The sequence below is a fragment of the Chlamydomonas reinhardtii genome, chromosome 9, assembly GCF_000002595.2.
Source record: "Chlamydomonas reinhardtii strain CC-503 cw92 mt+ chromosome 9, whole genome shotgun sequence".
NCBI classification, from domain to species: domain Eukaryota; kingdom Viridiplantae; phylum Chlorophyta; class Chlorophyceae; order Chlamydomonadales; family Chlamydomonadaceae; genus Chlamydomonas; species Chlamydomonas reinhardtii.
This window is the reverse complement of record NC_057012.1, coordinates 1,845,067-1,867,133: the sequence shown is the minus strand read 5'-3', so window position 1 is coordinate 1,867,133 and position 22,067 is coordinate 1,845,067. Positions and strand designations below refer to the sequence as shown.

Here is a 22,067-nt window from a genome sequence, read left to right as displayed (position 1 = left end):
CCATAGGCGCCTGAGGTGCAGATAAGGCTGCATACGTTCAGGCCCCACAGCCCACCCGTCCCACTTGACATAGCAAAGAGAAAGCAATAGCATGGCTTCCCTTGCGACTGCCTCAGCTTCAACCCGCAGCCGCGGCTGCGTTCAGAACGCAGCAAAGGTGGGAATGCACGCCGCTATGCGTCAACGCTGCGTGAAGCCCAAGCCCAGAACTGTTCCGTGCGCGGGCGGGAAGGTTCCGCCAGATCCCCCCGCCGAAAACTCAGCTCGACGTGGGCACCGTCGGACTTATTCTGACCGTCATTGTCGAACGGAACAGTTCTGGGCTTGGGCTTCACGCAGCGTTGACGCATAGCGGCGTGCATTCCCACCTTTGCTGCGTTCTGAACGCAGCCGCGGCTGCGGGTTGCAGCTGAGGCAGTCGCAAGGGAAGCCATGCTATTGCTTTCTCTTTGCTATGTCAAGTGGGACGGGTAGACTGTGGGGCCTATAAGTATGCAGCCTTTGTGTGCGTGCGCGCGCGTGCGCGTGCCTGCGTGCATGTGTGTGTGCGTGTGTGTGCGAGCATGCGTGTGTGTGTGTGTGTGTGTGTGTGTGTGTGTGTGTGTGTGCGTGCGTGCGTGTGTGTGTGTGCCTACGTGCATGTGTGTGTGCGTGTGTGCGAGCGTGCATGTGTGTTTGTGCGTGCGTGTTTGTGCCTGCGTGCATGTGCGTGTGTGCGTGTGCGTGTTTGTGTCTGCGTACATGTGTGTGCGTGTGTGTGTTTGCGTGTTTGCGCGTGTGTGTGTGTGCGTGTGCGTGTGCGTGTGCGTGTGCGTGTGTGTGTGTGTGCGTGCATTCGGGCACCCAAACGTGCGCGGCGCCAACCGGGGACCATGCCCGTGTACGGTGCATGCGACGGCGGGGTGGCCACAGTGGATGCATGTGCGCTGTTTTTTTGCGTGAGTGTGACGGCTGCTTGAGCTGTGCCTGGCGCGTGTAACCCTACCCTGAAAGCCTGATGCATCCAAACCATCCACGCGACGCTCCTGCGTAGGCGGCGGTGCTTGCGGAGCTAGAGGCTGAGGAGGAGGCCGAGGCAGCGGCGGCAGCGGCGGCCGCTGCGTCCAGCTCAAGCGCCGCCGGCTCTGGCACCGGGAGGCAGCAGCAGCAGCAGCAACAGCCGCGCACGGCTTCAACAACTAGCCAGCGGTCATCCGCGCACTCGCATGATGTGTCGCCACGCAATGCCCGCAATCACGATGCTGAGCACAATGCTGAGGATGACGAGGATGGTGAGGAGTACGACGATCTGGTTAAGATGGCGGGGGCCGACGACCCGGATGCGGCGCTGGTGGGGTTGAGCCTGGAGCAGCTGCTGGCGATGGAGAAGGAGGACTGGGGCGACAACGGAGCGCCGAAGGGGCTGCTGTGAGCGAGGGGCTGCTAGGAGCTGGGAGCATGTGGGCTTGAGTAAGTGGATTGTTGGGTTGATGTGCGGTAGCAGGCTAGTGGGGCAGTGAGATGGGGATTATGTGTTGGTTATGTTTGGATGGTCAGTGGGGTGCGGCCGAATCGGACGGCGTGGGTGCAAGGTGGTGTGAGGTTGGTGGGGCGACAGACTGACGGGGTTAACTTTCAATAGCCGCTTGAGTTGTCGCTTGTGCCTTGCGGGTTCGCACATTGGGCGAAGGTTGGGGGCAGGGGCGATACCTGGATTGGGCAGGTTGGAAGGGGTGGGGGCGATCAAAGCGGGTGAAGACCACGCCCTAGGTCCCAGGACATGAAAGGCAAAAGTTTCCGCTTAGCATCTCAATTCCTCTGATGGCCACGACGACTGGAGATGATGTACGCAGACAGCTGGCGTTATTTCGAAGTTGCCATCGCTTTGATTGAAGCTCTATTGCTTGCAGAACGGCGCTCAGTTCGTCATGACGGATGACAAGCGACATGCGCACCAGGTTGATATGGTGATCAAGGTGTTTCTATGCGGAAGCGGTGTCGGCACGCTGACAGAGGTGGAAGCGTTGCGTGGGAACAGAAGGAGGGGGAACAGCAGAAAAAGACACACGTTGCTTGAGTGCGACGCGTTACATCAGCAGTGGCATTGCCCTCAGCTTCGAGCGCTGTGCGCCGTTCTGGGAGCCGCTCAACCGGCCCAGCCAGCTTCTTTGCCTGCCCGCGCACCGCGAGCACCGGGCGGCCTGGCTACTGCTGCACGCTGCTGGGTGGGTCACCCTCGACCCACACCTGTTTCCCAACAAGCAGCACTCCAACACGGCGGAGGCGGCAGCGCAGGCAGCGTTCAGTGAGGCGCGGCGAGTTTGCCGCCGCCGCCGCCTTGGCCGCCACGCACGCAGGTACTGGTTGATGCCGTGGCCGTCGCGCACCCAGAAGCTGCGGCGCTGGGCAGACTTGCCGCGAACTCGCCGCGCCTCACTGAACGCTGCCTGCGCTGCCGCCTCCGCCGTGTTGGAGTGCTGCTTGTTGGGAAACAGGTGTGGGTCGAGGGTGACCCACCCAGCAGCGTGCAGCAGTAGCCAGGCCGCCCAGTACTCGCGGTTGGCGGCGGCGGCGGCGGTGGAGGAGAAGGCGGCCAAGGCGGCGGCCAAGGCGGCGGCCAAGGCGGCGGCGGAGGAGGAGAAGGCGGCGACGGCGGCCAAGGCGGCGGCCAAGCGAGAGTGGGACAAGGAGCTCTGGGAGCAGAACTGGGCGGCCAAGGCGGCCAAGATTGAGCGGGACAAGGCGCTGGCGTGGGGATGAGGAGGGAGGAGGGGCTGTGTCATGACGTTATGCATCTCAGGAGGGGGAAACGGCGAGGCCCTAGGGTTCGTGCCAGGTAGGGGCGGGCACAGGTTACCGGCAGTTATTCAAGTTCCCATCGCATTACCATAACTGTAGTGTAAATTGTGGATGGGATTTGCTGCAGGCACCCAGGCAGTGGGGCCGGCAGAGGCCAAAAGTCTGTGGTCGGGGCTTCGTTGATGCAAGCCACAAACATCGCGATCGAGCATCGCACAGTCGAGATAGCTTGCTTGCTAAATACTATTGTGAGTCCTCCTATCTTACAATTAAACTAGCAAGGCAGCAGTATTGCGTGTGGCAAACCTGCGGAAGAACAAGTTCGCTTGGTGTTTCTTTCATCTCTTTCATCAATACATCTCGCTTCTTTCCTTTGTTCACGTATAGAATGAAGACTATCGCCCACAAGTCGCTTGCGCCTGCTAGCCATGGCCATGTCGTTCAAGCTCGCTCTGTAATCTGCCGCGGCGGTGGCTTCGGGAAAAGTAACAAGAAGGCAGAGACAGGTGGCAGCGGCATTTACACGGCAAGTGACGCGGTTGGGGGGTGGCCGGGTGCGTGCACCCCGGGTAATGGCCGCTGTGGTACTCCTTGCATAAGCTGATCGGGAGCTCGAGGTCTAGGCCCTGTTGGCAGTCCTCCGCGTCCTAGTCGAGCACTACCCAAACGCAACCGTAGCCCGGGAGAACCCTCCCTGAGCAGGGCACAGCTGTCCGGGCAGCAGGACCGCTGTTCGCCTATTTCGTGCCCTCCCTAACTTCCTGCGGTGCAACCGCAACCCGTGCCCGACCCCAGGCGCCCAAGTCTAAGAAGCGTGTGGATCTGGTGAAGGAGCTAGGACTAGACAACAGCGCAGCTGCTGCGGCGGCCCCGGTGGTGGCGGCGCCCGCCTCAGAGACGGAGCTGCTGTCCAAGGGCAACTGGTTCCCATTGGCCAAGCTGTCGGACTTTGCAGGCGAGAAGAAGCGCAAGATCTGCGAGCTCAAGGTGCGCCTAAGATTATGAGGTTGATGGTCGAGTTGGAATTCGCTTTGAGGTGCAGGGCTGCTTCCATTGCTTGCAAAGGCTTCGCACGGGGTGTGTATGCCGTATGCGGGATGTGTGTGCGAGCCTCTGGTGCAGCCAGCCCGCGGCGGGCCGCAGCCACACCCACATCACGGCATGCATGGCCTGCTGTAGGCTTTGGACGGCGATATCTCGCATTTTGCATGTCTCAGCCTTTCGCTCGTTTCCTTGCTGCCGCGCCTCTCATCTGCCGCGCAGGGCAACAAGCAGGTCGTGGTCCTTCATCAATACCAGGACACCATCTACGCCACTAACGCCTACTCCACCGCTTGTGAGTATTCGCTGTGCTGTATGGCACCGAAGCAATGTGAACCATCAAGCGAACCGCTTCAGCGCCCCACGTGTGTCCGACTGGGATGGAGGGCTGTGGGGTGCGAGGCGTGGGTGCGAGGCGCCACCCGAGTGCACAGCTCGCGGGTACAGGGTGCGAGTTGGCTGCTGGTCGGGAGGGTGTGCCTTTGCAACGCCGACATGGTATGAGGCGAGCCGCCGCGGCAGCGGTGGCGGCGGTGCGACGGGTGCGAGCGATGCTGGTGTCGGAGGCTCTCTCCAGTGCGGACCAGCCGGGGGGGGGGCGACCTCACCGAGTCGCCGGCCCGGTCGTGGGCTGATCTTGGCGGGTTGAGTGTGCCGCAGCATGACGCACGCGTACACGTGGGGGCTGCTGCCGGCCCTGCTACGAGGCGAGCAGTTGGAGGGCATGCAGCTGGGGGGTCTGCCCGGGGCAGGCGGGAGCCGCGGTGTAGCGGCGCGTGTGGGTGCGGAGTGGGGCCCTCCCCATGGGGTTGGCCATGGGAGGGAGGGTCTGGCCACAACATACAATTCGTGGGAGCGGCCCAGTCTGCCTCGCTGGGGTTCGCGGGCGTGACCACCTGCCCAAACCTACGGGTGACTGATGATGCCTTGGCCTGCTCTATGCTGGTGCCAACCGCTCCCATGTGTGCTCCCTTGCCTTCCACCGCACCCTCCAGACCAGTACCCGCTGATTGACGCCAAGATTGAGGACGGGCCGGAGGGCCCCACCATTACCACGCCGCTGGATGGAACCATTTACGACCTCAAGACGGGTGAGAAACGCACCCGTGCACACAAACATCCTTGCGTTCCTGCGGGAGGCGCGGTCGCACACAGGAGTGCTGCCTGCGCGCTAACGCCATGCACTGCATGTCTGGCTACCTGCCAGCGACCAGTGCGGCGTCGAGTTCCCTGCCTGTGACGTCATTGTCAAAAGGGTGTGGGGGCGAGGCGGTGGGAGGGGGAGCTTCTTGCGGAAGAGGCACGCCACAACCAACCGGACACACTGCACTGCACGGCACCCAGCAGCTGCGTGCACTGACGGCGTGGCAACACCCACCACCCCGCATTGCGGCAGCCTTGGCCCCTGCCTGGCTAATGGCTATCCTAACGCTCCCTATGCTCACCCTCCGCCGCCTGTGCCGCGCTGTCGTGTGCCTCCCACCCTCAGGCAAGGTGATCAAGTGGGTGCCCTCCGACGGCTCGCCCATCCGCGGCCTGCTGCGCACGCTCAAGGCCGATGTGGCGCCGGTGCCGCTGCCCGTGTACCCCGTGGTGGTCAAGACCGACGGCAACGTCATGGTCCGCCTCAGCTAAACAAACCGCTGCCTGGGCACCTTCAAAAGCGAGGGAGCGGTGGCCTTGGTGACCGACGGCAATGTGGTGGTCGGCCCGGTGCCTGAGCTGAAGCCCGCATTTTAAACGCGTTTCTCCGCACTGCGGCAACTACCGTAAGCTGCTGGCTGGGCTGGACAGAAGGACAAGAAAGCGAGGGCGAAGCTTGTGAGTGCGTGCAGGGATGGAAGGCAGCATGCTGACGCCTGCGCGTGCTTTACTACACAAAGCTGTTTGAGGAGTCGCAGTCTGAGTAAGGGCGGTTTGGTGGCGGACTGGATTCGTTAATGGGTCTTGGGCACGTGGAGCTGTGGTTGGGCCCAGGAGCAGCCCTGCTCCCGGCCTGTCCCAGCAGCATGACTTGTGGTGATTTTGACAGGCTAATGTGGATGTGGAGGCGAGACGTTTGGCGCAAGGTGCACACGGGATGAACACGGCCGCTTAACTCAATGAATAGGACCGGCGCGCGGGCAGTCGTGATATGCATAGCTGCTGCGTGAAGCGCTCGTGCTCCGTGCCGATTGTTGTGTCCGGAGGGTGCATCGCAGAGGGAATAGCTGTTGTTTGATGCGTATTACCCTGATTTTGAGCAGGGGTGATGTGAGCTGACTGAGGGGCCTTCTTAGTTGATGTGGGTGGGGGCGATTTTGGCGCGGGAGCCCCTGATCTTTGTGCCGTTTGGCCAGTTCGGCTCCGATTCTTTGGTGCTTTCCCTGTGAGGTTGTGGATGTTCCCAGGACTGTGGTTGCAGGGAATGAGTGAATGACCGCTCTTGTAAGACCGAGAGACCCTCGGACTCCAGAGAGCGGCACGCCACGGTCAATCGCAGCTGGCGCCCCCCTAGTTGCCGCTGCTTTGCGACCCCACCTGCAAAAGACATATTGAAATAAGCAACATGCGGACGTATACATGATAGCACGCCTTGATATAGCCCAAGAATTGTGAAACGAAATTCGGCTTTCTTGGGCGCGTAGGGCTACATTGGCAGGCCTTACCTTAAAAAAAGATATATCACTTTCACCCAACGATGTGCGCCGGCATTCGGTCAGCATCAACGGCGGGCCTGTCGACGACGGCAATGCAGCCGACTCGAGCGCTCATTCTATACTCGCACCTAAGGACGGCGCCTCGTTTCAATGTGCTTCAAGAGCCTTGCTTGCGGAGTTTTGGGTCGGTGTCGGCGTTTTGGTCGCGCCCTAGTCATAGTCGGCTCGTGGGTTGCAACGCCGCAGCGGGCGACGCCGCAGCAGCAGGCGGGCCCGTGCCTCTGCCGGGCCCGCCACAGGGGCCGGCGCCCTCCAGCCCTGCAGCATCCACATCAGATTCTCAAAATCTTAAGCACAGTCATCCGACGCCAGCAGCACCTGCACCAGCAGCCTCATTGGAACCTGCCTCCGCGGCTAGCGGCGCCGGCGTCAGCACCAGCACCAGCGCCAGCACCAGCGCCGCCAGTACCAACAGCAGCATAGACAGCAGCGCCACCACGAACGGCAGCAGTGGCGGTGGCGCCGCGCCATCAGCTGTGTCCACGGTGGTGGGCTGGCTGCGCAAGCTGGTGACGGAGCAGTACCTGCCGCTCATGCTGCTGGCCGCGCTGGTGGCGGCGGCGCTGCAGGTAGGTGGGGACGCGCGGTCGCTCGGTGCGTGCGAGGGAGGGGCACCGCGCCACAGCGCCCCGCCGGCGAGAGAAGGGCATGATACTGCGTCTGGCGCGCGTGTACATCTTCAATGCGAAGGGAAATGCTAGGTGATGTTAGTTTCTCGATCCGCCCGCGTTATCACACGGTACTAACGTGTCTGCGTGTGTTGGCTCCCTCCTCCATTCCGCAGCCGTCCTGGGGTCTGGCGGCCTCTAAGACGCAGCTGCAGACGGCGGTCACCTTCACCATCTTCGTGCTGCAGGTGTGATTGTCATGGTGTGGCTGGTGAGAAGGTTGTGGACGTGGTAGTGGTTGGGGCGATGATGGTGGTCATGGTGGTATTGGTGGTGTGACGCCGCGGTCCTTGTGTGCGTCCGGCCCTGAACCCTGGCTCTAGCTCTAGTGCACCTATGCACTTCCCTGGCGGAAGCTTTGTGTTCATGTCGGCACTTGGTGGTAAGCGACCCGACCACCGAACCGCCGCACCTGATGCCGCCACCTCAAAACACACACACAGGGAGTCATGCTGCGGCAGGGCGAGGCGAAGAAGGCGCTTGGGGCGGCCGGTAAGTGGCCGGCGGGTGCGGGCAGGCGGGGGCTGCCTACTGCTCTTTGCAGGTCCTGGACAGCTGCAGGCCCTGCCGGCCATGTTACCCTCGTTACGCACGTGACAGCATCGCCTCGCTAGTTGCATGGTCGTCAAGTTTTTTTGCATCACCAGTACACACACACACACACACACACACGTACCCAACGGCATGCCAACACCCTGCACCGGCTGTGTGTGTGTGTGCCGCGTGTGTGTGTGTGTGTGTGTGTGTGTGTGTGTGTGTGTGTGCGGCGTGCAGGCGCCATCGCCTGGGGCATGGCCTCCATCCTCCTCATCACGCCACTGCTGGCGCCACTGGCGGGGGCGCTGCCGCTGCAGCCGCCTGGACTGGCGCTGGGTGGGTGGCGGAGGCGGTGCGGTGCGGGCAGGCGCGAGCTGCGTCGGGGCGCCTACATGCAAGGGCCGTGGTTGGAAACGGCACCATAGAACCAATGCCAGCATATGCATGCGCGCACATTCCATGCCGCCGAGTGTACTTGATGACGCGTTGCGCGGCTCCGGACATTTAAGCACTGGCATGCGGGCATCAACCCCCGCGCGGCCCGCCGTTTGGCGCCGCCGCTGTTGCGACCCCTGCCGCCCTTGCCCCTGCCGCTCCTGCTGCAGGCCTGCTTGTGTTCGGATGCATGCCTACCACCCTGTCCAGCGGCGTGGCGCTTACACAGGCGCGTGACACGTGTGTGTGTGTGTGTGTGACTGTGTGTGTGTGCGCTTACAACGCGTCTGCACAGAGTGCCAGTCACCAGCGTGATACTGCTGTGCACCCAACGTCGTTGATGCGCGGGGTCCGCGTGTGGGGTGTGGCCATACGGTATGGCTGCGCAGCCATGCCCCTCGTGCCCACACGCTGCTGTGACACCACAGAACGCGCACACCGACATACCCAACACACCCCACACACCTTCCCCTTGTGCTTTCCTCACTCACACACACGTACACACAAACGCACACACATTTCTGTCCTCCCAGGTTCTGGGCGGCAACACGGCCCTGGCGCTGCTGCTGACCATCGCCACCAACCTGGCCTCCGTGTTCACACTGCCCTTCCTGCTGCCCTGGGCGCTCAAGGTGGGTGTAGCGCGTGGGGCATGAGGCGCTTTGACTTTGGCAACTTTGTGTGCGCCTCACGTGGGCTGCACCCGTGGGGGCAGCACCCCCGCTAGCTAGGTACTGTAGTAGGGGCGCGGTAATGCGGCAGGGGTCGGCACCGTGCCTTCACACTCCGGGGAGGAGGGAGAGAATGGATTGGGTGGAGTGCATGGCTGGATGGCAGCGACATATGCTCAGGTGCGTGGCGGGTATTGCTCGCCATCACCGCCATCAAAGCCGATTGCACCTCCTTCCCTTGCTTGCTTGCGCCCCCGCGGGACTGCACCCAAAACTGTAATGCAGACGACCGCGTCGATCGGAGGCTTTGGCGCCGCCGCCGCGGTCGCGGGCGGCTCCGCCGCTGCTGCTGTGCGGCTGGACCCCGTGCCGCTGCTGGTGCAGCTGGTGCAGTGCATCCTGCTGCCCACACTGCTGGGCGCCGGCGTGCGGGGCGCCAGCGAGGGTGCGTGCGGTGTGGTGTGGTGGGGTGGGGTGGGGATGGAGGGATGGAGGGCGGCGTGTTGCTTTGTGTGCGCACACATGCGCGTATGGTGGTTTTCTCCCAGACGGTGCCCGAGGTGTACTGCCGGCGCGTGTGCACATGTACCCACACGCGCGCCACAGTGCCACACGCGCGCTGACCCCGCCCACCGGCCTTGCTCCCTGCTGTTTGTCACCTGTCGCCTACGCCTGTCGCCTCACATGTCGTCTCACCTGGCGCCTCACCTCCACACATGACAGGCCTGCGCAGCTGGGTGGATGCCAACCGGCGCACACTGAGTGTCATCAGCGGCGGCCTGTTGTCACTGGTGCCCTGGATGCAGGCGCGTGCGTGGAGGGCGGGCGGGCGCGAGCGCGGTGCCGGGTTGCCTTGGTTGCTGGCAGTTCTGGTATTGGATTGCCGTGCTGTTGCCAACTTGGGGCAGACGACGTGGTTCCACACCGCAAGTCCCACCGCGCATGCACGTCTCCACCGTCATCCTCACTAACCACCACCAACCGCTTTGTACGTCACCGTACGGTATGCATGTGTGTGTGTACGAACCGCCGCCGCCGCCGCAGGTCAGCAAGGCCCTGGCTCAGGGCGTGACGGTGGCGCCGGCGGCGCTGGCGGCGGCTGTGGCCTGGTCGCTGGCCTTCCATGTCGTGTACCTGGGGCTCAACTGCGGAGCCGCCACGGTGGGGCGCCTGCCTGTGTGCCTGTGTGCCTGAGTGACGGCGCGGGCAGGAGTGGCACGCAGCTGGAGTCACGCCGCCAACATTCGTGCACACACACATTGCGCATGCACACAATGCACATACTATTGAGGTGCCGGCGGTTGCCATGAGCCGGCAATGCGGCCAAACCCACACAACGGCCCTGGCACGCTCGCATCACACACGACACATGTCACATGCAACACCCTCAACACGCACTCACGCCGTCCCTCCACACGCACCCACCGTATGTGCACACGTCTGAATGACGCAGCTGTTGAGGTTGGGCGGTTCTGACCCGGTGGCGGCGGCGGCCACGCGGCGGGCGCTGATCATTGTGGCCTCACAGAAGACTCTGCCTGTGGCCATGGCGGTGCGTGGTGGTGGGGTGGGGGTGTCGTGGAGGTGTGATGGGAAGTTTTGTGTGCTACAGTGTACGTGGTGGGGAGGCGGTCCGGCATAGGCGGGTGTACCCTTTAGGATGCGCATATTGTAGTGCCAGCGTGTAGAGATAGTGCCGCCTTTACACCAGGTTGCTTGGTGATCGTGCTGCTGCGCTCGTTTGTGCTCACTCACCCACTCCCACACACGCGCGCACGCACACTCCCGGGACAGGTGCTGGGCCGGCTGGCGCCTGCGGTGGGCGCCGAGGCGGCGGGCTGCGCGGCGGTGACGGCTGTGTTCAGTCACCTGGCGCAGACGTGTGTGGACTTCGCACTGGTGTCCAGGTGGGAGGGAGGAGGGGGTAGGGTAGTTTCATGTGATCCCAAGCAACCCAAGTCCCAGAACCAGCCCACAGTTCTTGTCGTCGTTGGCCGTTCATGGGGGGGCGAGCATGGTGGCAGTCGTAAGGGACGATGGGTGTGTGCTTTGGTGAGAGGCTTGCATCTTTTCGGCGATCGCATGCTACTTGATCACTGAGCAGGTTGAGCGCTTGATACGAGCCGTGTGTCGGACCTGACCATGGGACCTGGCCACTACTGGCTGGATGCTGTGATGTGTGCAGGTGGCTGGAGCACATTCAGCGGCGAGACATCAAAGCCAACAAGGCGGCCTAGCTGGAGCGAGGGGGCATTTGCTGCACCTAGCTGGAGTGAGGGGGCATATGCTGCACCTAGCTGGAGCGAGGCGGCATATGCTGCAGCAGCAGGAGGCGCTCGCATAGCTGGAGGAGGGCCTGTGCGTGGGCTCGGGAGGCACGAACCTATGAAAGGCGGGGCCGCGCGCGCGTGTGCGTGTCGCACTGCTGATGCTTGGCGGCGCATGGGGCTCGTGATCTGCGTGACTTAAGGCCGGGCTAGCATGAAGGCTGTGTGTGATAGGAGGACTTGTGTCTCGCTGTGTGCGGCAGGGAAGGAAGGAAGGGAGGCGGACCACAATACATTACAGTGCCCTCCACGGGTGCAACATGCCTCCGTGGTGTATGAGGGCCATCCGTTACTTTCGCCAACGTTCCCAGTGCGTGCGTTTCCTCCACTCCACTACATACATGTGCATGTGCAGCTGTGTGCGTCTATGCACTACCATACTCACTCTTGAATCGGGTTCCTTAAGCATGACGGCCATAGGCCCTGGTCGCTCAATGACGCATATAACCATGCGCACAACTTGCATGCCTTCTCAATGGGCCCTGCGCGCGTACTTGGGCGCTTGGATCGTCTACACCGTGTCGCTTCCTCGTGTAATAACACAATCGTACCTACGTATCTACCCGTTTCCTTCCGGGTCAACCAACTAACCACGCCCACGCTTATGCGCAATCATCACTTTCTCGCAAACACGTCTCAAAGAATGACACTCTCTTACTCGCGGGCCGCTCATGCCAATCTCTTACCCTTATTACTCGTGGGTCACCCCCCCCTCATTTGCACACATGCAAGTCAGTAAGGTTCACGGACGGTAGCAAGTACCGGTACTTGACGCAGTCAGTGCATGCCGTGCTACTCCCGTGCCGCTTGGCACAAGTTGCAAACAACACCTGCCTGTCAATAAAATCTTAGCGCTTCTGGAAGTTAAGCCGGATGAGGCCGTAATAGGCGGCGGCGCGGCACGCCACGATGAACCCAATCATGATCAGCACGATCCATCCGCGCATGTCGTAACTGCGCAGGTTGGGGACGGCGGGCAAGGAGGGAGCAGGTGTGTTGAGTGTACGATGTACCCGTATGCGCAATGACAGGAAGGGATGCGCGCTTGTGCTGCGGCGCTGAGCCTACTAGTGACTAGTACTACGACCATGACCCCTGACCCCCAACAATCACGCACCCTGGGCCCCATACACCAAACAACACACGTGTAGTAACTCACTCGTAGCTGAAGGCGCCCTTGATGTATTCCGCCACGCTCATGCTCTCGCCGCCCGGCAGCTCGATGAAGGTGTCGGTCAGGTCTCCCAGCTGCGACACGGCGGTGCCGTAGATGGTCCACGTGGGGGGGTTGGCGTAATAGGCCCACAGGTACCAGGGCTTCATGTTGGGGCGGGAGATGAGGAAGCCGCAGAACAGGTTCCACAGCATGATGAGACCGCTGGATCCGGCGATGGCGGTGGGCATGACCGGGGCCAGGTTCACTGCGCACGGGCGGGCGGGTGGGAGGAGGAGGTGTTAGGCGGTACGGCATGGCCTGGGTACGGCAAAGCAGGCTGTAGGAGTGGAACCCAGATCCAAAACCAACCCCAAACAAAACGAAACCCAGTGCCACGACAGCAATATATATGGAACAGTGAACAGGCGGCCCCACACTTGCTACTCACTGGAAGCGATGCCGAAGAACGTGAAGAACATGGTCTGGAGCCACATGTAGAGCCAGAACCACATCGCCTTTGCCGAGTTGAACTCAAAGTGCACGGTGGTGTAGACGATGACCACGAAAAGCACCGACTGCATGAACAGGAAGGGCAGCTCGGCGATCGCCTGCGCCGCCGCGAACACCGCTCCGCCGTACATGCCGCTGGCCTTCTCGCGGTAGTAGACCGCACGGTCGGCGGCAACCACCGGCATCACCTGCAGTGTGGAAAGTGTGTGTGTGTAAATACTAGCCCAAACTAACCTTAACCAAGCCAAACAAGGGGGAGGAAGCAGGAGAAGCAACGCACAAAGGTCAACGCCCAACGCCCAACGCAGCCCGTGTTGTGGCGTGTGCACATGCCTACAACCCCAACGAAGTGTGCCCCCGCTTGCAACCATCCACGCACGCACCAGCAACATATTGTTGAGCGGCAGGAACAGCGAGCTGGCGAACAGCACTCCCAGCACGTCCATCACGCCCACCAGCGTGTTACTGCAGCGGGAAGAGGGTCGCGTAGGTGAATCAAGGCCGTATCATATACAGTAGAAGCGCATTGCTTGGGCGTGCACGAGCCAGCCCCGTTGCAATGGGTGCCAAGGACCTATGAGGGGAAGGCGGACCAGCGGGCACCCCAGAAAGCACAACAACGAACTCAAGCTTCAGCGGTTGCGTGCACCACTCACGTCTTGGTGCCACGGTCCCAGTAGAGCGATCCCAGCACCCAGGCCAGCACGAAGGCGGTGGCGAAGCGCATTCCGTTGTACTCGACATTGCGCAGCTGGCTGACCAGGTTGCGCCGGACCACCAGGCCCAGCTGGGCAAGAGGCGAGCGCGCAAAGCGGGGCTCAGTAGCGGCGTCGTTGTCGCCAGTGGTGGCGGCCGCCGCGTCACCGCCCACGACGGTGAGGGCGCCAGCAGCTGCGCCCGACTCGATGTCGGCAGCGGCAGTCAGGGCCTTGGGCGCGGTGGCGGCGCCGGAGGTGTAGTGCTCGATGAGGGAGTTGGCAGCCCTGTGTGTGTCGCGTGAGCAACCGCATGACGTGTGTAAGGCCGGCGGGCCAGCGGAGCGCATGCATGAACGCGCCTCAATCGCCAACGGGTCGCACTTGAACAACAACCAACAAAACACACGTGCACATACGCCACGTGCAAGCCACCCGCCCACTGCCACACACCCACCCACACCCAGCAGCGCGCCGCTCCCCACCTGCACTGCTCGCTGGCCTGCCATAGCTCTGCGAAGTCCACCCCCAGTGCGGTGGCGGCGGAGGGCGCGGTGACTTCCAGCATCCAGTTGGCTGGGTTCATGTGCGGCTCGTAGGCGGGGATGCCGGGGGTGACGCTGCCCAGGTAGGCCACCAGGTCGCGCTGGCGGGCGCCCAGGGCGCCGAAGAAGATGGTGCGGCCGCCGGGGCGCAGCAGCAGCAGCCTGCACGCGAGGGGCACACGCGTGTGCAAGGGCGCCAAGAGATGAGAGCCTGCTGTGCGTGCCCAGTGCGTGCATTTGCGAGGGTGGATGGCCAGATATGCCCCCACTAGCAAGCTTTATCGAAGTGTGCGGCACACGAGGTGAGCCGAGAAGCAGATTCCAACAAGCAGCGCACTCACTCGTCAAAGTAGTCCATGATCTCGCGGTTGGGCTGGTGGATGGTGCACACCACCGTGCGGCCGGTGGCCACCGTGTTGCGCACCGCGCGCATCACCACGCCCGCAGCGCGCGCATCCAGGCCTGCGGCAGGAAGATTTTGTCGCGGTCTTAAGCACACTGGCATCTGGCAAAAACAGGCACACGGGCAGCAGGAGCAGGGCACCCCTGCCATCACAAGCAAGCAAGCAGCACAAACACGTGACCAAACCGCAAGTGAGCCCGCACACGCCATGATCGCATATACCGTACAACACACACACACACACACATACATACGCGCGCTCACCGGAAGTGGGCTCGTCCATGAAGACCACCGAGGGGTTGGCCACCAGCTCCACGGCAATGGTCAGCCGCTTGCGGGCCTCGGTGCTCAGGCCGCCGCCCGCGCCCCCCAGGCCGATGGTCCGCCCCGCAAGCGGCCCAAGCTCCACCACATCCATCATGCGCCGCACAAACGCCTTGCGCGCGGCGGTGGTGTCAACGGCACTACCACCGTCCCCACCCACGCCCGCGGCGAAGGCTGCAGGCTCCACGCGCAGCGCTGCACTGAACATCAGCGCCTCCTCCACCGTTGCCTGTCAAGTAAGGAGCAAGAAAGTGGTGCAAAAAGAGTCAGCAAAGGCGAGTAGAACAAGTGTGTGTTATGGCATGCGCTGCTGACTAGGACATCACGCAGCGGGCGGGTGTAGGGCTGCACACTTAGCCCCGGAGCCCCGTGCAAGCCTGCAGCGCACGTACACACAGCCACACGCACAGACCTGTGGGTTGTGCACATCGAGCTGCTCCACGTAGCCCATCACACGTGCAAACGTGGACATGCGCTTGGGCGCGCCGTTGACCAGCTGCAGCCCCTCGGCCCGGCCGCCGGTCTTGCGCCCCGCCAGCACGTCCATCAGGGTGGTCTTGCCGGCGCCACTGGCGCCCATGAGGGAGGTCAGCACACCGGGCCGGAACACACCGCTCACGCCGTTCAGCAGCTGCAGCTCCTTGCCTGTTGACATACGTTGGAAGTTTGGATTGCGCAGTTGTTCGAAAGGTTCCCCATGGCAGAATGGATGGGCGGGAGAAGCTCAGCAGGCTTTTGCGCCGCTTGTTTACCGGCAGTTGCACATAATCCTGTAGGAGAACTAACCACGCTAGCTAGCAAACCAGGAAACCCTGCCCACGCACCTTGCTGGTGCGCCTTGTCGGGGTGGGGCACGAAGTACGACACGTCCTTGAACGCCATCACCACCGGCTTGAAGGACATGTCCGCGCCCACAGCCGCCGCCGCGTCGTCACCCGTGTGTGCATTGTTGCTGCTACTGCCACCCGCGCTGACAACCACAACCGCGTGCCCCTGCCCCTCCGGCTTCTGCTGGCCGGGCTGCTGCAGCTGCTGCAGCTGCTTCTGCTGCTCGGTGAGCTCGATCGCGGCCCCAGAGGGCAGGCCGTTGGCACCGGCACTGGCGCCGCCATCGCTGTCCTTGTCCTCGCCGCTGGGGTGGGAGTACTGCGACGGGTCGTACTGAGAAATTTCGTGCTGGGAAGCGTCGTACTGCGAGTGGCCCTCGGCGGCGGCGGTGTGGCCGTACACGCCGCTCAGGCGGGCGCTGGCGCGGTGTAGTGCCTGGCCCAGTGCTGAGGCGGCTGCCACGAAGGGGTTGGCGGTATGCAGGTGGGCGTCCTCCTCGTCCTCCTCGTGCTCGGGGGCCGTCTTGTTCTGCAGGGCTGCGCACGTGAAGCACAAGGACAAGAAGACAGGTGCAAGCCTTTTTAGATGCCATGAGCGCTCTCGTCTTAGGTACGTCAGACCGGGAATAATGCGCACGGGGCAAGCAACGTGACTCGCCACAAGTTCTCACAAGCGCCGTCTATGCGCGGTTACCCCGCCCGCCCGCCCACCGCGCGCCCAAGCCACTCACGTCCCAGGTAGGTGAGTGCCACCACCTGCGCCGCCAGCTGCAGCAGCGCCATGCCGAGCACGTAGCCGATGCCGGCCCACACCCAGTACCACTCCGTCTGGAAGCCGCGCATGGCCATGCCAGACTGCGAGCGACAGGCGGCAGGGTTGTGGCGGGCGAGTGAGGTGTCGTAAAGAACAAGTCTCAGAGAACAAAGGCGAGAGCAGGTGGAAACGGCAGAACCGTGTTCAATCAAGAGCTTGGCACGGAGCACGACGCGCTCGACTACGCCTGCCTACCTCGCCAACGGTGGGCCCGGTGGGGTCGGCGGGGTCGGCCAGGGGCCAGTCGTCGGAGGTCATCTCGGACACGAGCATGGAGCGCAGCCCCCAGGACATAGGCGACAGCCAGTAGCCCCAGATCCACCAGCCGGGGATGGAGGCTGCAGGTACGGGGAAAGGAAGGCGGCGGCAACGGGCGGCGGCGGCGGGCAGTAGTGAGGAAGGGGGCGGTGGGTGCTAGAGAACGTGGGGCGTCAGAGTCCAGAGCCCACTTTGGGACATGTCTGCCCGCATGTGCCTTGTGTCTTTGCATATCCGAGCGAGTGCGTGTCGCGCCGTGCAGCCACACATGCGTGCAACGCATGTCATGAGCAACACTACTCACTGCGCGCGATGGGGAAGCCGGAGAGCAGCACGTTGATCATGAGCAGCACACCGCCCAGGCCCTGTGTGGCCACGTCGTTGCGTGTGAGCGCCCCCAGCAGCTGGAAGGTGGTGACGCTCTGGACGCCCATTGCGAACAGATTCAGCAGGAAAATGAAGAACCTGAGGGGCATTGTTGTAAATGACATGGATTAAAAGCAGCAGGTTGCAGTGGGTGCGTGTTATCAGGAGCATGTGTTTGGAAAGGGGCTTTCTGACGCTGCATGGTACGCGGTCGTTCCAGAATAGAACAGGTGCGTGCATGAAGGGCCTGGACGGAACAACCCATCCGCGCTGTAGCAGCATGGGGTATTTACAACAATCCGTAGATAGAAGCCAACACGCACTACCAAGAACACGCACGCGCGCACCTGCCGGCGTCCATGGTGAGCCCCACCGAGAAGTAGACCATCACCGCGAATCCGACTGAGTTGATCAGAGTCTCCGGGATGCGCAGCAGCACCGACGCCACCGCGTGGGCAAGCGGGCTGCGGGTACGTGTGGCATGGCAGAGCGTAAACGTGTTGAGGGGCGGGCCGGGCAGCAGGCAGTTGGATTGACAGTTTGCTTAGGATTGGACTCAGCTTTCCCAGCCCCGCTCTTTACCCCGCGCACTCCACCCCATGCCACACGCCTACCTGTAGAAGCCGTGGTCGCGCTGCTTGAAGAACACTTGCAGCCGCGCGCAGTAGATGGGCGCGAAGTTGAAGCCGCCGAAGAAGAGCGACATGAGCGAGAAGAACATGACCGACATGGTCAGGTTGGCGCCGTCCGAGTTGGTGCGGTCCAGGTTCACGAAGCCCGTGGAGACCAGGAAGGCGGCCAGCAGGATCTACAAGGGCAAGTGGGGGTAGGCGGATAGGGTTTTACATCATGCACGTGCGTACGTGGTGTTCTAGGCAGGGCTGCATAGGGCGCCAGTCTCGACCTGATGAAAGGATGTGCGGCACTGCGGCACTGGCCACTGGTCCCACCCAAGCCAACCCACACACGTGCATGCACGTGAACACGCCAGCCGCCAGCAGCCAGGTGCTGCGCACACACCTACCTGCAGTAGTCCAGCCATGAAGAAGGCGGGGTTGCGCAGCAGCAGCGTCGTCTCACGCCGCAGCACCGCGCCCCACACGACCGCGCGCTGCGCCAGCGTGCGCGGCCGCGTGTGCAGCACCAGGTCCTGATGAGTGAGGGGGACGACGTGCAAGCGCACGATGAGGCAGGGGGCCGCAGGTCGGTAGGTTGTGTGGGGTCGGGGTCACAGGACTACTTCTGGTTGCAACCGCCGGCATTAAAACACACCAGCGAGAAACGCAAGCACGTGCTGAGCCGTGGGGCAAATGCACCAGTCACCCCTCCACCGCATAGCCACGCACTCGCACCCCTCCGCGCACCTGCAGCTCGTGTGTGTAGGGCTCCATCGCCAGCTGCTTGGCCATATCCCGCCCCACCTCGCTGTGGGCAAACGCCTGAGGAGTGAGACAGCGCAGGAGTGAGGAAAGCGTGCGTTGAGGCGCCCGCAGCGCGCGATGCAGAAATTCCGTCGCGTGCGGCAAGTAAACGTAAGGCGTGCGTCCAGCCTCCAATCCTTCACTGCCCACACACGCCCACGCACCTGGCGCATGCGGCGTGGCGAGATCCACTTGAGGCCCTGCCACGCCAGCTGCGGCGCGGGCGCCGGCGGCTGCGGCAGTCGGTACTTGGCCTGGTCCTCAGGGCTCGCCAGCACCTCCTGCGGGTGGGTGGCATGCCGTGCGCAATGCGTGTGCGGCGTTTAGTTACACCAACGGCCATGCATCCGTGCGAGCAGCCGTGTCAAGGAGAGGCACAGCGTCGAAAGAGGGCAATAGCGTACCAAAGGGAACGGAAACCACTCAAGTACAGCTCGTCCCATTCCGTGCACATCCACCCACCCACACGCACCTGCGCGAAGTCCGCCATGGTCTGGCCCGCCTCGGCGTTGGCGGCTAGGCCCAGCGAGCCCAGGAAGGGCGCCAGGCGCTCCGTGGGGCCGTGGTAGGCGATGACGCCCTGGCTGAGCAGGATGACGTCGTGGAAGCACGCCACCACCTCGGGCGACGGCTGCAGCAGCGTAGCCACGATGGTGGTCTGTGTGGCGCGGCCGCAGGATGCATGCGGGGCACGTAGGGAAGACAGGGGATAGTTAGCATAGCAGCAAGGACGAGAGCGCACATGGCTGGAGAGGTACAGCAGAGACAAACATGTACGTGCATACGGGTCTGTGCGTGTACTGTACACATACGGTATATATGCTGCGCGCTAACGCGCACTCACGTTGGCCTGCTCGCAGGTGCTGCGCAGCGCCTTGCAGATGGTGAGCGCCGACGCCGCGTCCAGGCCGTTGGTGATCTCGTCCAGCATCAACACCTGGGCTTGCCCCACCACCATCTCGCCGGCCGTGACGCGCCGCTTCTGACCGCCGCTGATGCCCTTGAGCAGCTCGTTGCCCACCACCGTGTCCATCACGTGGTCAATCTCCAGCATGCGCGCGGTGTGCTGCAAGGCGGGAAGGCAATGGCAGGAGCGAAGGGGGATGGGAGGTCACCAGCACACAAGCAGGGCGTGAGAAGCCACACGCTGATGTGGAGAGAGACGCGAACGTGCGCCCGCAAACAACGAAAACCAGCCATCCGCACGCGCAACACGAAAGCTCAATGCACTTGAGAACAGCAAACCTCCATTTGCAGCACCGACCCACCCACGCACCTGCGACATGAGCAGCGGAGCGTCAGGCCCGCGCGCCAGCTCCAGCAGCAGCGCCAGCTCCGCGTCATCGCCCTCCGCACCCGACAGCCCCGCGGCCGCCTCACGGGCCCGAAGCAGCTCGTGCATGCCTGCGTGTGTTTTGTGAGTACGTGCGTGTGTGTGTGTGTGTGTGTGTGTGTGTGTGTGTGTGTGTGTGTGTGTGTGTGTGTGCGTGCGTGTGGTAGGCGCAACAGTGTTGAGTGACGAGGCATGGGCGGGTGTTTGAGTGGGTGCGGAAGACTGGCAGGGTCAGGACAGCACAGCGGACCCACATGCATCGCATGAGCTTGTCCGTACTTCGGCAGGCCTACCCGTTTCCCACCCTTCAAGCTCATACAGAGATTCTGGACTCACGTAGAGCCAGGTCGGAGCCTTGGCACTGCGCGGCGAAGGTCAGAGTCTCGGCCACAGTCAGCTCAGGCAGGTGGTTCTCGGTCTGGCTCACATACGTCGCCACGCGCGCCACGTCAAACGCCGGCTTGCTGCTGCCGCTGCCGCTGCCGTTGCCGCAGTTGCTGCCTCCTTGCATGGGCAGGCCGTTGTACCGTATGGCGCCGTACTGCTTCAGTCCGCCTGCCGTGCGCAGGGGCACAAGCCCAGCGCCGTTGTCGGCGGTGGCGGCTGCCGAGCTGGCGCCAAACTTGGGGCCGCCAACCGCCGCGGGCGTGTTGGGCGGGATGAGCTGCCCCGCGAGGGCCTTGAGGAGGGTGGAGCGGCCGGCGCCAGGGGGACCGAGGAGGAGGGTCATGCGGCCGGGCCGGAGTACGCCGCTGCCCGCGTCAAGGATCACTTGGCGGCGGGCGCGGCGGCGGCGGGGCAGCGGCGGAAGAAGCTTCTTGCCGCTGATCGCGCCGGTGCCCGCCTCGTTGTCGTTGGTGGTGGCAGCTGGCGTGTTCTTGTTCTGAAGGGGGGGGAGGAGCGAGGGAACGGAGGCATGGCGACCGGGTGAGAATGCCAGGCAGGCGTTTCAGCGGACGGGTGAGAGGTCACAACAATGTGCAAACGCTTGCACCAGTGCAACAGGCGCAGTCTCACCTGGTGTGGCGGCGCCGTGACCTCAACACGCAGGTTCTCCCACCGGACCTCCACGCCAGGCAGGGAGATACCCACCCTGGCACGGTCCCACGGCACGAAGGAAGGTCAGTCAAGTGGTGTGCGCGCATGCGACATTAAGAGAGGCTCACCTTCCAAGCCGCTCGTTGAGGCGCTCGAAAACCTTCTGGGGACCTTTTTGCCCATCGCTGACGGCATCGATGGCATCGTTTACGTCCGCGCGCGATCGAACGCGCGGCATGCCTTTTGCTTTCGTCGAGGGGTCCGCCTGCAGATGGAATTGTTCCAACGGGCTCAGCGCGTGAATCGGCGACAGGTGCGGTGTGGACAGTTTCTTGTTGCCTTCGGTGCCACCGAAGTCTTTGCTATTAGACGCGCCTACCATTGGGCTCAAGCAGCCGCTATGGCGCCCCGATGACAGCGTCTAAGGGGATCTGGAGCTGTGCAAATAACCAGCGACGCTTGCAAACTTGTTTATGCTTTGGCACCGTAGTGTTTGTTCGTCTTTATGAATCGCAAAGTATACAGAGAGGTTGACTGTAAGACTGGGAGACAGGGCACCATTAAATTGGCTGCAGAAGCCGGGGGCGCCATAACTCAGTGTGGGCCCTTACCAGAAGTTTGGAAAGTAAACTGTAGGCCCGCTGACCTCCCAGGGTCCTCTGCCTTGGCCATTGCAAGGATAATATAAGCAATCGATTTATTTAACGCAAACAGTTTTGCGCCGCGGCCGGCAGTCGCCGAGTTGACGCGCCGATTGACGCACAAGTAAGGTTTCGTCGTGCTTACTGCCGCTCAGTGCCGCTAGAGCTGGGCCGCAGCTACGCATCGCATACCATTTAAAATTCCCTCGGTTATCGCTTCATGTTGCAGCCATGACAATTGCATCTGCTGACCAGTGTCAGACGCGCCTGCAGCCTGTTTCCATCGGCTGAATGTATGTGTATGTGTTGTATCAGGCCCAGCCAGGGAACAAACCGACCGAAACTGAACACGCCTGCCTACCAAAAGTCTTGCCATTCTTTCATTCGCATACGCTATGTTGCCTGAGTGCCCCACCATGGCGCCACCCTCACTCAATGAACCACCACGTTGGCAAGACAAGCAATCGTTGAAGCGCTTCATCTTTACAGGTGTTAAGCAGGCATTGACACGGTAAGCATGCAAGAGCGAGGGGGTCGCGCAAGCTATAATTGTCGGTGTCGCTTCTAGCCTTCTACCCCA

The 22,067-nt window shown here is 62.5% G+C and overlaps 5 protein-coding genes across 5 annotated transcripts in view; 4 read left to right on the top strand and 1 right to left on the bottom strand.

The window, feature by feature from the left end:
* Nucleotides 1-2,041, top strand: part of CHLRE_09g395600v5 (uncharacterized protein) — an 8,876-nt gene extending 6,835 nt beyond the window's left edge. Inside the window, exon 16 of the mRNA XM_043065766.1 lies at nt 1,034-2,041. Within this exon, the coding sequence (XP_042920910.1) occupies nt 1,034-1,411 (378 nt within the window). The 3' untranslated portion in view covers nt 1,412-2,041. The remainder of the gene's footprint in view (nt 1-1,033) is intronic.
* A 54-nt stretch (nt 2,042-2,095) lies between these two features.
* CHLRE_09g395646v5 (uncharacterized protein) lies at nt 2,096-2,894 on the top strand. Its single transcript, XM_043065767.1, has 2 exons — nt 2,096-2,204; nt 2,337-2,894. The coding sequence occupies exon 2, from the start codon at nt 2,347-2,349 to the stop codon at nt 2,737-2,739; it is 393 nt and encodes a 130-aa protein (XP_042920909.1). The 5' UTR covers nt 2,096-2,204; nt 2,337-2,346; the 3' UTR covers nt 2,740-2,894.
* Nucleotides 2,895-3,036: 142 nt separating this feature from the next.
* Nucleotides 3,037-6,262, top strand: CHLRE_09g395650v5 (uncharacterized protein). Its single transcript, XM_001694441.2, has 5 exons — nt 3,037-3,304; nt 3,574-3,765; nt 4,042-4,114; nt 4,815-4,910; nt 5,309-6,262. Exons 1-5 carry the CDS (start codon nt 3,167-3,169, stop codon nt 5,452-5,454), a joined length of 645 nt encoding a protein of 214 aa, XP_001694493.1. The 5' UTR covers nt 3,037-3,166; the 3' UTR covers nt 5,455-6,262.
* Nucleotides 6,263-6,375: 113 nt separating this feature from the next.
* CHLRE_09g395700v5 (uncharacterized protein) lies at nt 6,376-11,221 on the top strand. The gene is made up of 12 exons (XM_043065770.1): nt 6,376-7,087; nt 7,303-7,374; nt 7,630-7,678; nt 7,961-8,059; nt 8,329-8,387; nt 8,692-8,790; nt 9,115-9,274; nt 9,553-9,635; nt 9,874-9,990; nt 10,283-10,381; nt 10,624-10,736; nt 11,015-11,221. The coding sequence occupies exons 1-12, from the start codon at nt 6,500-6,502 to the stop codon at nt 11,064-11,066; spliced, it is 1,590 nt and encodes a 529-aa protein (XP_042920908.1). The 5' UTR covers nt 6,376-6,499; the 3' UTR covers nt 11,067-11,221.
* A 12-nt stretch (nt 11,222-11,233) lies between these two features.
* Nucleotides 11,234-21,995, bottom strand: CHLRE_09g395750v5 (uncharacterized protein). The gene is made up of 25 exons (XM_043065772.1): nt 21,226-21,995; nt 20,975-21,111; nt 20,826-20,901; nt 20,145-20,691; nt 19,752-19,879; nt 19,320-19,541; nt 18,948-19,133; nt 18,640-18,756; nt 18,419-18,493; nt 18,079-18,204; nt 17,669-17,862; nt 17,402-17,518; nt 16,993-17,153; nt 16,626-16,768; nt 16,348-16,471; nt 15,614-16,153; nt 15,202-15,434; nt 14,730-15,018; nt 14,404-14,524; nt 14,003-14,224; nt 13,479-13,805; nt 13,206-13,287; nt 12,761-13,010; nt 12,316-12,577; nt 11,234-12,110 (listed from the first exon to the last, which is right to left on the bottom strand). The coding sequence occupies exons 2-25, from the start codon at nt 21,082-21,084 to the stop codon at nt 12,005-12,007; spliced, it is 4,758 nt and encodes a 1,585-aa protein (XP_042920907.1). The 5' UTR covers nt 21,085-21,111; nt 21,226-21,995; the 3' UTR covers nt 11,234-12,004.
* Between the last annotated feature and the right edge of the window lie 72 nt (nt 21,996-22,067).